The following is a 15,208-nucleotide window of genomic DNA, read 5'->3' as shown; positions in this document are numbered from 1 at the left end:
CTGGTCTCTAGCCTGTGAGCCCCGGTGCGGGCCCTCTGCATCTGCCCTGGCACTGCCCACCAACCCGGGCAGGTCAGTTTTAGGTTTCAGTTTCCATTCAAAAGATACACAACCAAATGCAGTGAAGTAACAGCAATGAACAGAGGGGCAGCAGAGGTAATGTCGTGTATTTCAAAAACTTGGTGAACTTCCATTAAAAGTGGCACATAAGGGCTTCCCTGGTGGCACAGTGGCTGAGAGTCCGCCTGCCGATGCAGGGGACGCGGGTTCGTGCCCCGGTCCGGGAAGATCCCACATGCCGCGCAGCGGCTGGGCCCGTGAGCCATGGCCACTGAGCCTGCGCATCCAGAGCCTGTGCTCCGCAACGGGAGAGGCCACAACCGTGAGGGGCCCGCGTACCGCCAAAAAAAAAAAAAAAAAAAAGTGGCGCATAAGTTCCCAGTGTTATTGATCTTGTGACCCTGACAGGAGACCCTAAACACCGTGCATCCAGCACTTAATATGAAAGCATACGCGCACACAGCCTCGGCTGCTCTGGTTTTACAGAAGGAGAGCCACACGCTGTGGTGCAGGGAGAACTCCCTGTAAACCCCGGCACCGCGTGCTACGAGCTGTCCCCCCCAACCCTGTCCCCGGGATTTCTGCACTTGTTTCAAAGCACAGAGAAGGGTCACCCACGGGCACTGACGTAGTTAAGGGTGTGAATATGAACAGAGAGCCACGCGGTCACAGTAAAAGTCGGACCTTTTGCGTGTCTATGAGACACCACAGTAACTAATTTTTGTTTTCTTTGGCCCACACAATGTTGAAAATATAATACAAACTGATTTCATATCTACCTGTGACTCCGCGCCCATTACTTAGGACTAGTGTTCAAAGCAAAACAGCTCATTTGACAGGACACCCCCCAGCACTCAGAGGTTATTTTAAAATAAAGGGAACATCTATAATTTACAATGACTATTTAGAGATTGTTTTAGCAAACACTCCCTAAAGAGTGTATATAACATATTATCCAGGGTTTCATAAATTCCAAAGAGCAGCTACTGTCAGGGACGCTTGTCAGTTTCATAAATTCTGCCTTTTACAAAATTCTATGTAGCCCCTTTAATAAATGGCTCCTACGGTTCTTTGATTAACAGAATCAAAATTACATGAGAAGTGCAGTTTAAAGGGTTTTTGCTGGTTATGCCATCCTAATTAAATAAAGAATAACTAACTTAAATACTAGGGTATATTAAATAATATAGTTAGCAACAATTCAGCCTCCAAATGAAATAAGGAAGTTCTATAAATGCTTTATTTCAAAGATTTGATATGAAAACAACAGTTCTATTATTTTGACCTATGGTCAAAAGATAATGAAATTTTACATTGATTCCTATTAGAGTAAGTATGAAGTTTACCTCTATTACATGCGCCCAAATGGACAGTTCTCTGAGAAATGATCAAATACATTATTTAAATTAAAAATAGTTTACGTATCAGATTAACTGACGTAACTGAAGAATTTCATATAGACTTTTTTTCTCTGATATACCTTGAACGTGAGGCAGTAGCTTACGGTGGGGATGGTAAGTAGGCGCACACGCTAAACAGTTTATAAACAGGACTGTGGTTAACGACACTTCTTTTAACCTGACTTTTTATTACTAATAACTTAATCTGTGTAGCAAAGTTAAAGAACATTACAACAAACACCTGTACAGCTCCCACCAAGAATGAACTGTTATTTCTCTAGGTTTTTAAAACCACCTCGTACAGGTAAGAAAGACCCTAGATAAACAGGCCACAGTTCACCCGGCCTTGGAACATGGCCGCCATTCTCCAGACACACCAGCAGCTCTCACATCCCCACACGTCTCTAGTGAACTTGGAATTCAGTCATTCGTTGGGCTAAAGAACCCTCATGAGGCCTCACTCCATGCTGGGTTTTGGTGGGCCTCACGGAGATGCTTTAAGCTCTCAGGCCTCAGTGCTTGTCTGCAAACCAGAGAAATTACCACCGGTCCCGCATGGATATGGCGAAGAATAAATAAGCATATAAAGTGCCTGAGACACAAAGGCTGAGGGGAACCTGACGGCCAGGAAGAGGGGCTGCAGGAAGGCACCCATGCAGCCGCCCACGAGGACGGCGAGGACGCAGGCGAGGGGCTGGCGGGGGAGCTGAGGGAAAGCGGAGCACGGATGTGCCCGATCCCCAAGATCACGACGCATGTCGTGCCTCTGGGTTCTGGTTTCGTGCTGGACACCTGGCCGCGTGAGAGGGACTGGTCCCTGTGCTGGTGACGAGGTGCAGGGCGGCTGGCGTGTGCCGAGGTCTGGGTGGGAGTGAAAACTGTCAAGAAAAATAATCACAACATTAAAGCGAAACACACTTACATAACGTGAACGATCTCGTATTCATCATACCACAACTACAACTTTTGGAAGAAAATTCACGACAGAAGTGCACAGAACGAACCTTCTATCTCACACCGTGAAACCCACTTGAGGAAGCGAGAGGTGTTTGGGAGGAATAACGCTGTGCGTGTCAGCGATCGTGTGAGCGGACTCGGCGACGCACGCTACTGCTCGTGTGACGCCCGCGAGGCCCCCTCCTGGGACACGCCGTCCGGCCTGCCGAGTGGCTGGGCCCTCCAGCTGGAGCGTGCCACACGCTCACCTTGGACATCTACCCCTGAAAGGCAGCACGCGCACAGTAAACGGCAGCAGCTACTTTCACAGTGATCTTCCCTGACTCTCACAGCAGCGCTGGAAGGAACGGCCGGGCTGTGGGACTGCGTGTGTGCGGCCAGGACCTGGCGGCCGAGCGCAGGGACCGCTCCTGAGCTGCGTACTTCCTGCAGCGGAAGCCGCCAGGGGACACGCCTGGGCTCTGGCTACAAGAAACGCTAGAGGATCGCTATGTAATTATCGTTCCCCAGTTTAAAAAATAACAGCTAGTAGGGATATCACTGAAATGATGGCAAAAAGTAAGGTAAATGTGCTTTTCCATAAGACACATTCTAGTTGAAAGAACGAACACACGTTACACTTCTTCTCCGCAGTCTGCGCTCTTACCAGAGACCTTCCTCCCACTTGCCGACCCGAGAGCGAGCCGTTTCTTTCTGTTTCTCTCTTCCGTCTGAACGATTACAGGTACACACGGGGGCCAAGGAGGAACAGGAAAAACTTCACAAAGTTTCTGAGATGAAGCTTTTAATCTGATGTTAATATTCACACAGCTCTCCTGGAGGAATTGAAAACAAAAGGTTCTCCCGCCGAAGTGAATGACCTGACAGTTACAAATGTGATTATGGGCCAGTTCTACTCCAGCAGCCAAGGCGTGCCTGCTGCTCTACTGAGTAGGGGAGCTGACTCGCAGTGAAAAACGTGGATGTGGAGGCCTCCCTGTCGACCACCCCTCCTTCCTGGAAACACGTGGAAACGCACCCTGGACACCCCCTTTCTTCTGTGTGTGTGCAAGTGCACACCGACAGCCGGAGTAAAGCAAAACGCGCAGGAAATTTCAACTACAAGTTTGAGGAACATGGAATGCCAGGGACTGGAGGTCAGGAATGTTATCTTCCTTCCCACCTTCTGCACTTGTTGACGGGAGCACTGCACACACACAAGTGGACAGAGCAGCATCACGACAGGCCCGGCACCATCATCCCTTCCACAAGGGTCCCCGAGGGCCCCAGCCACTGCCCCGTCACAGCTGGAGCCAATCAGAAACATACCACCTCATCCACGAGCACGTCCGTGTTACGAATAAAAGAAGAGCTCTTAAAATAAACACAACCCCAACGCCATCACACCAGAAATGACCCTAACCTCTCAACATCACACGGCAGGCCGGTCCTGACTCCCAGCTGTCTTGTCTCCTGTGTGTCGGGCTTTTACACTGTGGTTTGAATATGGACCTGGTGAGGTCTCCCAAGCCTGACCCCCAGCTCTGTCCTCAGAAACTCCCCGAGGGCCTCAGTTCCCCACAGTCTGCACTTAGTGGCTTGTTGGCCCTGGGGCTGATTCACGCGTTTCCTCTAGGCCCGGGATTTGCTGTGACGGCGCTGGACAGAGGCTGCAGAGATGGCTCTGGAGCCCACTACGCACGCGGGGTGGACGGAGGGGGGCAGTTCTCTATCAGGGGCACGACACCTCCCCGCCGCCCCCCGCAGGTGGTCAGTCCCCAGGCCCGTAAATCCGCCCTGGGTTTAAAGTGGCATGCAACTGAATCAGATCCCCAGAGGTCACTGAAGACAAAAATCTGACACTCCCGAATGCTGCAGCCACGCGAGTGACAGGTATTTTCCACAGCCAAAGGCATGTGGTTCCAGTCGCTCCATTCACAGACGACTTCTAGGCGGGGAATCTGGGGCTGTAGAGTGGCTGCTGCTTTAACACCTTGATTAGCTGTACTGCAAGTGCTAAGGCTCCAGCTTCGACTGTGCTGCGTCACCTGGCTTGTTACTTCCTACCAGTCAGAGAAATCGCGAGAGTAATTCCACGTACGGACGAAGATCCCCTGGAAACAGGGCAGGCGGAGAGCCACCACAGACACATGCGAGCAGACGCTAACATGCTGAATATATTGTTGCACTTACACGTATAGTTTAAAATAATTTAAAAGGTAACTGAAGCCCAGGTTTGAACTATTGCTTTCTCCTTCTGGGTTATGTTTAAAAGCTTTCTGTTTGAGTAGATACCTGACAGTCCTTTATTCAGTTGCTTAATGGAGTTGGGGAGAATGAAATAGAAAACAAATTCAGAATGGCTTCTGAAAATTGAGCAAGTTAAAAAGATGACATTTTAGTGCTTACATTTATGTCTCTGATCCATGTGGAGCTAACTTTTGTACACGGTGTGTGGATATGCAGTTTTCCCAGCACTGTTTGTTAAAAGGACTACTCTTCCCCATTAAGTATCTTGGCACTCTGCTGAAAACAACTGACTGTAAGTGTTAGATTTTCTCCCAGACTCTCACTTCTGTCCCCTCGGCCCTGATGCCTACCCTCCCAGCAGCACCATGGCGTCTGGATCACTGTAGCTCTGTAGTACATTTTGAAATGAGGAACTGGTGAGTCCTCCAACTTTGTTCCTTTTCCAAGACTGTTTCAGCTACACTGGGTCCCTTATATTTCCGTATGAATTTTAAGATCACCTTGTCAATTTCTGCGAAGAAGGCAGCTGGGATTTTAATAGGGATTGTGTAGAGTCTGCAGATCAAGTTGGGAAACACTGTTTCCATTTTAATACTATGAAGTACTGATTTTATCTTTTGCTGCTATTGTCAATGGAATTGTTTTTTTACTTCTCTTTTTGGATAGTTTATTGCTAGTGTATAGAAATAAAATTCTTTTCTGTTTGTTGACCTTGTTCTAGTAGATTTTTAGGGGATTCCTTAGGATTGTCTACACGAAGACCGTGTCCCACACAAATAGATAGTTCTGCTCTCCTGCACAACATGGATGTCTTTTTCTTCTTCTTGCCTAACTGCCTTGGCTGGGACCTTGAATGTTCACAGCAGTGTCACTCATCATAGACAAGAAAACAGAAACAACTCTCTAATGTCCATCAACTGATAAATCGATAAATAAAATGTGGTGTATCTGTGCAACAGAATGTTACTCTGGAATGAAAAGGAAGCGATTACTGACACAGGCTACAACACGGATGCACCTTGAAAATGTTATGCTGAGTGCAAGAAGCTGGTCAGAAACGGCCACGTATTGTACGGTTCCATTTCTGTGAAATGTGCAGAGCAGGCAGATCTATTGAGGGAGAAAGGAAATTAGGGGTTACCAGGGCTGGGAGGCGGGAAGGCGAGGGTGGGGAAGTTGGCCGACGTGGGCTGGGCGGGGCTGTGCGGAGACCAGACACTGGAAACTCAGAAGCTACACCAAACACTAAGGGCGACACAGCCTCACTTCTGTCACTTGAATCCAACGCTGTGTAGTGATGACTGTGGCATCTTCCAAAGTATCTAAGTTGCTAATAAATCATGTTGTCGATGACTTAGAACTGATACATTTGAACAAATGACTAGCACTCCTCATCAAATAAATAATAAAATATTAGTTATTTTGCCACTTGAGTAAATGTACTCACATCCTGTTGGGTTGAAGAAACTGTAATATTTATGCAGACAGTCCTTCATGTGACACATGTAATTACTTAACATATTAAGATGAATCATCAAAATATTTTTAAGATTTCAGTGGTGTTTTTACTCTGCAGCTGACTCTGCAAAGTGCTGAGCGGGAAGGTCAGTGCTAGTCTCGGGCTTTCTGTGCCCTCCTGACAGCAGGTAAGTATAAGATTCTACTGGTTACTAAACAGTCAGCAATGCAGAATGATTTTTCAAGTCTTATCTTAAATATTTTCATGATTCCAGCCAGTTGATAGTTTCTACAATTTTTGTCATCTTAATACAACAAAAGTTAAGATGTCCCAAATCTGAAACGTGGAAGAGGGCGGGGACTGAGCGAGGTGGGCAGCGGCCTCACAGTGACCTGATCATCGCGGCAGCTCTGTGGACAGAAAATGTGACAAAAGGTTTGTTCGTGATTCCTGGGGAAAAAAAAAAGCTGTGGCTCTTTAACAAAGCAGTTTTTGGGGCTACAATGAGCTAAGCAGGCAAAAAGAAAATTCGTTTCCAAAGAAAAAGTCCTGCGGGCACCATTCTCCGGGTGGCGACAGATGTGACTCACAGCCATGCAGAGGAGGCGTCGGAGAAGCAGACACAAAGCTTTCTGGTCAAACCTTCCTGGGCTGTGATCTGGCCTGAGACCAATATTCTGCAGGCCGCGGAGGAGCGGCTGCGGGCCAGTGGCCCACCGGCGCCGGGCAGGCCTTTCTGCAGATTCTGGCCCAGCAAAGCGACAAGCACACACGGTCCATGGCTGTATTCACACACGGCTGCTTAGACCTTATGGTGCAGGAATGGAAACAGAAGTTCTAAAAAGTGGTGACTAATCTACCAGACTGCAGAATACGCATCCGTTTAAAAATTATTCGACATTCTTTGATGCGGAGTCACATATTCTCTTTGCTGTACGTGAGGCTTTCTCAAAAGACCACGAGCCCTGAACGGCTGGCATCTGTATGTGTGTGCTACCTCGACTGGCCCACCACCCCAAACGTCAGACTCCCTCACATCCCGGCACCTGCATCAGCAAACAGCTGCATCAGTGAGACTGTGCACGCCCGTCGTAAGTGAGGCCCCAGTCGTGGCCACTAGGCAGGAGAGGCCGCAGCGGTCCTCCGGTCGAAGGACGCCAGCACGCGCTCCGCTGCGTGTGCGCACTGATTGGCACACACGTGCTCTGGTGCCCTTGGAAACCATGGAAACAGCGCTTCCCCAACACGATGATGCCGTCCTATGAAACTCACACGTGATTCCAGTCTAAACAACGTGGCGTGTTGGGTAATGGATGCTATATTAAAACGCGTCCGGAAACCTGTTGTTTCCGTGGGTGTTTCAGGAATGGCTTTGTTCTACACGAAGATAAAAACTAACAAAGGAATTAATGTATGGCTTTAATAGGCTGCACCTGAGTCAAGTTTTAAAATTTATGAATCCTCGGCAGCATTGTTCTCAAACAATGGCATTGTCGGGGTAGCCAGGGAGGAGGTGGAGGTCCTCCCGGCAGGTTCAGCGCAAACGATCTGTCCTCCGGGTTCAGCATCGTTTGCGCGTTGAGCACATAACGCCTAGTATTTCTGGTCAGTGTCAATACGCTCTGCATCCTGGCAGTTAACAGATGTCTACTCCTGTCGAATGAATTACTTTATGTTTCACGCACTGGTGGCCGCAGATGTGTCACTATAGCAACATCATTAATTTCAGATCTTACCGGAAACGTGCACTCCAATCAAATCTAATTATAGCACATCGCTTTCTTGTCCACGAGAAGGAAACTAGAATGCAATTACTGGGATACTTCATTTTCTATTCTGCTGTGGCAAATAAGAGACACTGTGATGAACGCTTCTCGTCAGAAAGCTTATCGATGAAGCACAAACCCAATTTACAGCCACACGAAGGACCACCTCATAGTTTCGGGAGCCACGGAAGGCTCCTGCCGACAGCTCATTCCTAACCTTCTTGGCTGACGCTTGGGCCACTGAGATGTTTGCAGACTGCCTTCCTCCCCTGCCTCTGACACCGACAGGAGGTGCTCCACAGATGGCGTTCACCTTGGGATTACTGAAAAGGGCCTGAAAAAAATTCTAGACCAAAAAATTCAAAAAAACCTCTGCACGGCTTCAACATCAGAACAGATGACTTCTAGCATAAAAAGGTCTTTTAGAAGATGAAATGCAAAATATTTTCTCTAATAAATTTAATATAATTTTTCTGTGATTTAAAAAAAAAATCTCAGGAACCAAGATTATTTATTAAGCTAAAACCTTAAGAAGCGATGTTCTTGCCTTTTAAAAGCAGCAGAGTGAAATGTGGGAAAAATGAGACTTTGTCTTTATGACTCTGGGCAAAAACCACTTATCCTTACCCTGAAAGTAACTCCAATTCAACAAAGAAAACTGGAGGAGCTACAGAACAATAAACCCATTATTGTTTAAAATGCAAAATAAAAGTTAGCCTTTTAAGGACAAATAATGTCACAAAACCTTTACTTATTGATATCAAACAGCCAGAGACACAGAGCCTTGAGTTTACTGTGTGTTCTCAGGCATGTGCTTTCTGTTTGTAAATTAAGATGAAATAATAGGTCAATATCACTCTAGGACCATTACAGGCAGATTTAAAATGTCCACAAGAGGACTTCTGGTCCAGACCAGACCTGCTTCCCCCGGATAAGCACGACCACAAGCTCAGGAATGGTGCAGGAGGTGCCTGCAGGAGGCCTCTGGAAGGTGGTAGGAAAGGCAGCTGGTGGGGCCCAGGCCCGAGGATGAGCCCAGGGCTGCATCCGGCATCCCTGCCCCCAACCCTTCCCCTGCTCAGCGTTTCCCCGCGGCGCCCGTCCATGCGGAGGTGAACGCCTGCACTCCGTGTCACTGCTGTGTGTTCTTGTAAGGACATGCCACAGTGTGCCGCTGTCCTGGTGGTGACTTTCTCTGTGTCACATCCGGACCGTTTGTTCTTGTGGCCAGAACATCGCTGTGAACATCCTGGTACATCTCCTGGTGCAGATGCTTCTTTAGGGAACAGACGCTGGGCCGAAATGCTCAAGACCCGCTTTACAAGGCAGTGTGCCACGTGCCGCTCCCACCAACAGTGAGTAGGACCTCCCCATTCGTCCTGTACTTGCAGACACATCAGATTTTTAATGCAGGAGGAATGACACGTTCATTGCATTAAGGTGTCCTACTCACGAGAACAGGGTGTCCACCCATTGAGTTAGGTCTCTGTAAAAGGTCTTTTAAAATTTAAAAACATACATCCGCATGGTTCTTACCCATTTCTTGTTAAAATTTGTTTCTAATTACTTTATACTTTTTTGTTGCTATTCTAATTGGCATTTCTAGAATTAAGTGTCCCAATTGTTGCTGGTACAGAGAAATGCAGTTTAACTTTGAATACCGAGTTGATATATGTAATTGAACTCTTACAATTCTAGACATTTTCCTGATGGTTCTTCTTGGTGTCTGTGTAAAAAAGCCATTGGATTTGTTTTCTTTGGGAACAGTTCGCCTGGTTGAATTGGACTCTGATCTCATCTTGGTGGCTCCTGGTTTCTGACTGTACGTATCAATAGAGGCCAGGCTGCCTGGTGCTGTAGCCAGGGGCTCGGGGCGGTCCTCTCCTGATGATGGGCAGCCTCATGACTCCCTGTATCTCGCTGCAGATCCAAGTTGGCTATGAATTCAGTATCTCCCCAGGACTCTGTTCTGGAGACATTTTCGTACATTTCTGTAGGATCTCTTCACGAGCCATTTTGAGTTTGGGTTTGCTGTGTTCCTGCTTCTCCATCAAACGAATTCCAATTTCTGGATCATCTAATGGCACTTTTGCTTGATTTCTAGTATCGTTAAAGATTTATCCTTTAAAGTTTTTCCCATCTGTGCAGTGAGTTGGGAAGGCATTTTCTCTGTCTACCTTGTTTTTTTTTTTTTTTTTTTTTGCGGTACGTGGGCCTCTCACTGTTGTGGCCTCTCCTGTTGTGGAGCACAGGCTCTGGACACGCAGGCTCAGTGGCCATGGCTCACGGGCCCAGCCGCTCCGCAGCATGTGAGATCTTCCCGGACCGGGGCACGAACCCGTGTCCCCTGCATCGGCAGGCGGACTCTCAACCACTGTGCCACCAGGGAAGCCCTCTGTCTACCTTCTTGACCCTGAGGCCCTCAAGTTGTTATTTCTGAGTTATTTTGATTTATGGAGCATTACCTTACGGGTCAATTCCTCAATGTCCCACCAAGACAAGTCCTAATGAAAACCAAATACGATCCAACAACTGGATTTTGACTGAACTGCAGTAAACTTACAAATTCCTTATGAAGGCTGGCTGCTATAGAATACTGAATTTTCACATTCGGGACACGGTACACCTCTCCACTAATGCCAGTCTTTTACGTTTCTCTGTCAGGTCTGGTCACTTTCTTCATCCCCAAGTTTATGCCCACATGTTTTACATGTACTTGAGCTATCGTGAATGGGATCTTTCTTCTTCAGTCTATTCTACACATAAGGGAGCTATTTTTACTGCCATTGTTATTTTAATTTGTAAGCTGCCACTTTACTGATTTCTTATTTTTAGCAGTTCATTTCCTTGGTTGATCATTATATCTGTAAAAATGTTTCTTCTTTTGGTTGTGGACCTTCTATTTCCTGTCTCACAGCAGTGGCTGGAGTAATAAATGTTAAATCAAAGCATGGTACAGATTAGTCTTTCTTCTTCCTGACTATAGTGAGGACTCATCTAATATTTTATTAAAAATAAAGTTTTTAATTTTATTCAAGACATATTTTCTTTACCGTTTATATAAATATTCTTTTATTTCTGGTTCGCTAAGAATTACTAGGATTTTACACCATGAATCCACAAATCAAAAAGGGATTTTAACCCTTAGATATGGCTCTTGTTATAGTTCTGGATTCAATTTGTCTTTTACTTAGTATGTTATGGATTGACAAGAATTCTCTGATGAAAGAAAGAAAAAAATGAAATAAGGACAAAGAGAATTTGGAGCATGCAAACTTAGGGTGGGATAAATCATTTGTGGTGCAGCTCTTTAGGAGAATGTCACTGTTAAAATAACAAATTCACATATCTTATTGTTATTTTCTTCTAATAGCTCATAACTATCATTCTATAATAAACAAGCCCTTTTTGCTCTTAAGAAGCCAATAGAGAGGTGTTAATACAGGTAGTTAAATAAAACAAAAACACAACTGTAAGGCTGTAGAAAGTTCAAAATACGGAAATATATGTTTTAAATCTCTAAGAATGTCACATTTTGCTAATTCTTATGATATTCTTATGTTAGAAGATGAAGATTAGCTGGAGGCCAGTTTCAAGGGCTGAGTCTGGGGAGTTTCTTTTATTTAATTTAATTAATTTTTGGGTCTTCGTTGCTGTGCACAGGCTTTCTCTAGTTGCGGCAAGCAGGGGCTACTCTTCGTTGCGGTGTGCGGGCTTCTCATTGTGGTGGCTTCTCTTGTTGCGGAGCACGGGCTCTAGGCGTGCAAGCTTCAGCAGTTGTGGCACGCAGGCTCAGTAGTTGTGGCTCGTGGGCTCTAGGCCCACGGACTTCAGTAGTTGTGGCACGCGGGCTCAGTAGTTGTGGCTCGCGGGCTCTAGAGTGCAGGCTCAGTAATTGTAGCGCTTGGGCTTAGTTGCTCCGCGACATGTGGGATCTTCCCGGACCAGGGCTCGAACCCGTGTGCCCTGCATTGGCAGGCAGATTCCTATCCACTGTGCCACCAGAGAAGTCCCGAGTCTGGGGAATTCTAACCATGAATTCAATACTCTGTTTCTCAAACACGTGCAGGCACACACACACACACACACACACACACACACACACACACACCATAAACGTGTGTGGGCACAGACACGCCAGGATCCCCCCGCCACTAGATGCCTCCAGAGGTGAACGCGCGCACAGCGGTACCTGTCTTGTCGGTCAGCAGGTACACCAGGCGCCCCAGCTCCTCCGGGATGGTGCTGGTCCGGACCACTGTGCCTGGAATATTCTCATCTTTCATAATCATCCACCCGTAGGCGGCTTTGCCCATGTCCAGGTTCACACGCAAACTGCCAAAGAAAACCCATCGCAGTCATTAGTGTGATCCAACACCTCACGTCCAGGTTTTCCATATAAATTTATTTACTTAAATGCACTGTCTTTAATTTACATGGAATAAATAGATCATATTGGATTTCAGACTTTAAGATAAATGAACATGTTGACATTTGAGTCAACAGGCGTCTTTTCCCACGCCCAGAGTGTGTCGGCAGATGCCGGTGAAGCAGGTGCCCCTACTCGGCCCTCCAGCCCGGTTTGCAACGGCGGCCGGACCTGGGAAAGGTGGACGCAGCGCAGCTCCCCATCCAGGCTCAAAGGGGAGAGCACCATGTGGAAGGAAGGCGCCGGCCTTCCTGGGAATCAACATCTGAAACGGGTCTGGATATCTGGCCCGTCATTTTACAAAAGCAAAGAAGCGGCCCCAGTGTGATGAGTGCCCTGCGGGAGGGGAACAGGCTCCGCGGGAGGACCGGGCAGGCGGAAGGCCCTCTGAGCGTGCGAGCCCCTGGGCCAGGCCCTGAGACCAGAGGACCAGAAAGGCTGAGAGTGGGGGGCGGGGCCAGCCCGCCTCGCGGAGCCTGGACTTCAGGGTCAGAGCCACGACCCCACAGCAGGCTTAGCCACGGCCCGAATTACGCCTACGGTGGACCGTCCCGCACCCGCCCGGCATGCACCGTTCTGCTGGGGTGACTGATGTCCACGGCACCAGTACCTGTAAGCTGCCCTCCGACACAACACTGACCGTCTCCTTCCACCGACCAAGAGCCGCTGTGGCCCACCCATGCCAGGTGTACACACTGATGTTATGTAATTTGATGAAATGGGATTATTAACAGAAATCAAGAGATGTTTTTCCACTTCAGTGAAATGGAATGGTTTTGAAAGATTGGATAGTGATGAATTGTTTTAAAAAAATATTTTTAATAAGGTGTGAGTGAGACAAAAAACATGGAACTTAAATCTTCAGGAAAATTCTCACCAGACAGATCTGTAAAATCACTTTCCCTCTGCCGTAAGGAAATCCAAAGTGGAAATTATAAACCATGCACTACAAATACCTCTTTGTATGAGGAAAACGCAGATTTTCAAAACATACTTAAAAAAAGGGCCAGAGCTCTACATGAACAGACTGGGGAATGAACACACATTCCTATGAATTCATGTAAAACGTAAACACATATGTGTATGATTTGTCGAAATTCGTTTTTCTCATTGACCCATTTTTAAGCAGCCCCGTTGTGCAGGACGCGGGCCGGTGGTCCAGGAGGAGGGCCTGCAGGACACCGGCTGAGGCGCTCCGCCCGGGGACTGCTCTGCCCTGTGCAGGGTCCGCTGCCCTCTGGCCTCAGCACCCCTGGGACAAGCCTTCTGCGGAGCCCATGGAGCCACCCGGACCGCGACCGGCATTCCCCGGCAGCCCGCATCCAGAGTCGTGCTGCACACGCCGGTCCCCCTCACACTCCCGTGTCTCCCCACACACTCCTGTCACCTTAGACGTCTACGTGTTACTCTCTGACCCAACTTTTCCCCGTGATTCTTTCTCCAAAACCCAAATTCCACATACACAAACTCCCCACGTCTGAAACCTGTTCCCTGGACACCCTCACGATACCGCCATCTCCCACGGAGGCAGACCTTGTTCTGTGGACAGTCCATCGGGGTCCCATGTGGGGCTCCAGACTGCTCACCCCTTTTCTGCTTCCAACCAGCAAGGGCTTGAATAAAAGCCCTCTTTCCTTTGATGCCTCTACCACACACCATCATCTTCGTGGATAACCACAAAGTTATTCTAAACACGAGTTCAGAATATTTAGGATATTAGAGAACTGTGAAACAAAACAGAAGAGCTTGACAACAGCAAACATTAGTGAGGATGTGGGGAAACAAGTATTTTAATGAACTGCAAGTAGAAGTGTAACAGCGGAGCCACTTAGAGAGGACCTGGCAGCACGCAGTGAAATGAAGATCGGCCAGAGTGTTCCCAGCCGTACCTCTTCCAGCCATCGGGCCACCAGGAGAAGCCCCGACGTGCGCCCAGCAGCACGTACCAGGATGCCGTCCGTGTAGCACTGATCATGAAAGCATCCAAGCCGCCCAGCAACAGTATAGTTAAAATTGGGGCAATAGCAAACCGAGGTACAAATACACTTAATACAATCATATTTATGAATGTTTTAAAAATACACAAAACTTTATAATGTTCACGGGTCCCACCATATGCACCAAGGCCATAAAAACATCAACAGAAAGGACCCACCCCAATTTCGGGAGAAAAATCACCTCTGGGGAAGGCAGGAGCAGAGAGAGGGAAGGTCCATGACTTTATGACATCTACCTTCTTAAAAAGAAAAAGGATCTGAACAAAGACTGAACATCTTAAATCTATGGCAAACACAAGGGCATTTGTCACTAGACTCTGGACCTTTTACTTACCTTAGAAATTTCATAAGTTACAATTGTATAGTAAGATTGCAACTTAAAACAAATGGTGGTCCATCCTACCTTGGACAGTTTTGTTGCAATCCTGCCCGAAAGCACAGGACTAGAATAGAGACCTTCCAAGCCTGGAATTCTAAAGAGCCCCCTGTAAGGACACGCGCTAAGAACGTACCACTGCGGGGAGGGCTGCTTGCTAGCTGTTCCCAGAGCAGCTCTCTCTATATACCAGGTGTGTCAAAAATGTTCAGCTGTGTCTAATTTTTTTTACACAGAATATTTTTATTCACAAGATTTTTATTTCATTTGATTAAAAGAATGCACAGGCATGAAATGCAAACTATAAGTGTGGCAAAAAGAGTGAAATCTGGCGACGAAAACCAGGAAATCCAAGACATCCAGGGGGTGCACGTAGGCAGGCAGACACCCAGGGACATGGAACAATACTGCACTGAAACGACAGGGGCTGGCACGGGGAAATGTGCCACGGCTCAAGCTAACGCTGAGATACCCCCAGGAAGAAGCCAGCACAGAAGCAGCCCATGAACCAGGAAGGGCTCCCAGGGTTTCGGCG

General features: G+C 47.4%; 1 protein-coding gene across 7 annotated transcripts in view; it reads right to left on the bottom strand.

Moving 5' to 3' along the window:
• ATP9B (ATPase phospholipid transporting 9B (putative)) overlaps window positions 1–15,208 on the bottom strand; it is a 217,807-nt gene that overhangs the window by 47,614 nt on the left and 154,985 nt on the right. For all 7 annotated transcript variants that reach the window (XM_060029250.1, XM_060029254.1, XM_060029251.1 and 4 more), the window contains one exon: window positions 12,064–12,206. In XM_060029250.1, coding sequence (XP_059885233.1) covers window positions 12,064–12,206 — 143 coding nt within the window. The remainder of the gene's footprint in view (window positions 1–12,063; window positions 12,207–15,208) is intronic.

The sequence above is a fragment of the Delphinus delphis genome, chromosome 13, assembly GCF_949987515.2.
Source record: "Delphinus delphis chromosome 13, mDelDel1.2, whole genome shotgun sequence".
NCBI classification, from domain to species: Eukaryota; Metazoa; Chordata; class Mammalia; order Artiodactyla; family Delphinidae; genus Delphinus; species Delphinus delphis.
This window is presented reverse-complemented; position numbering and strand designations above follow the sequence as displayed.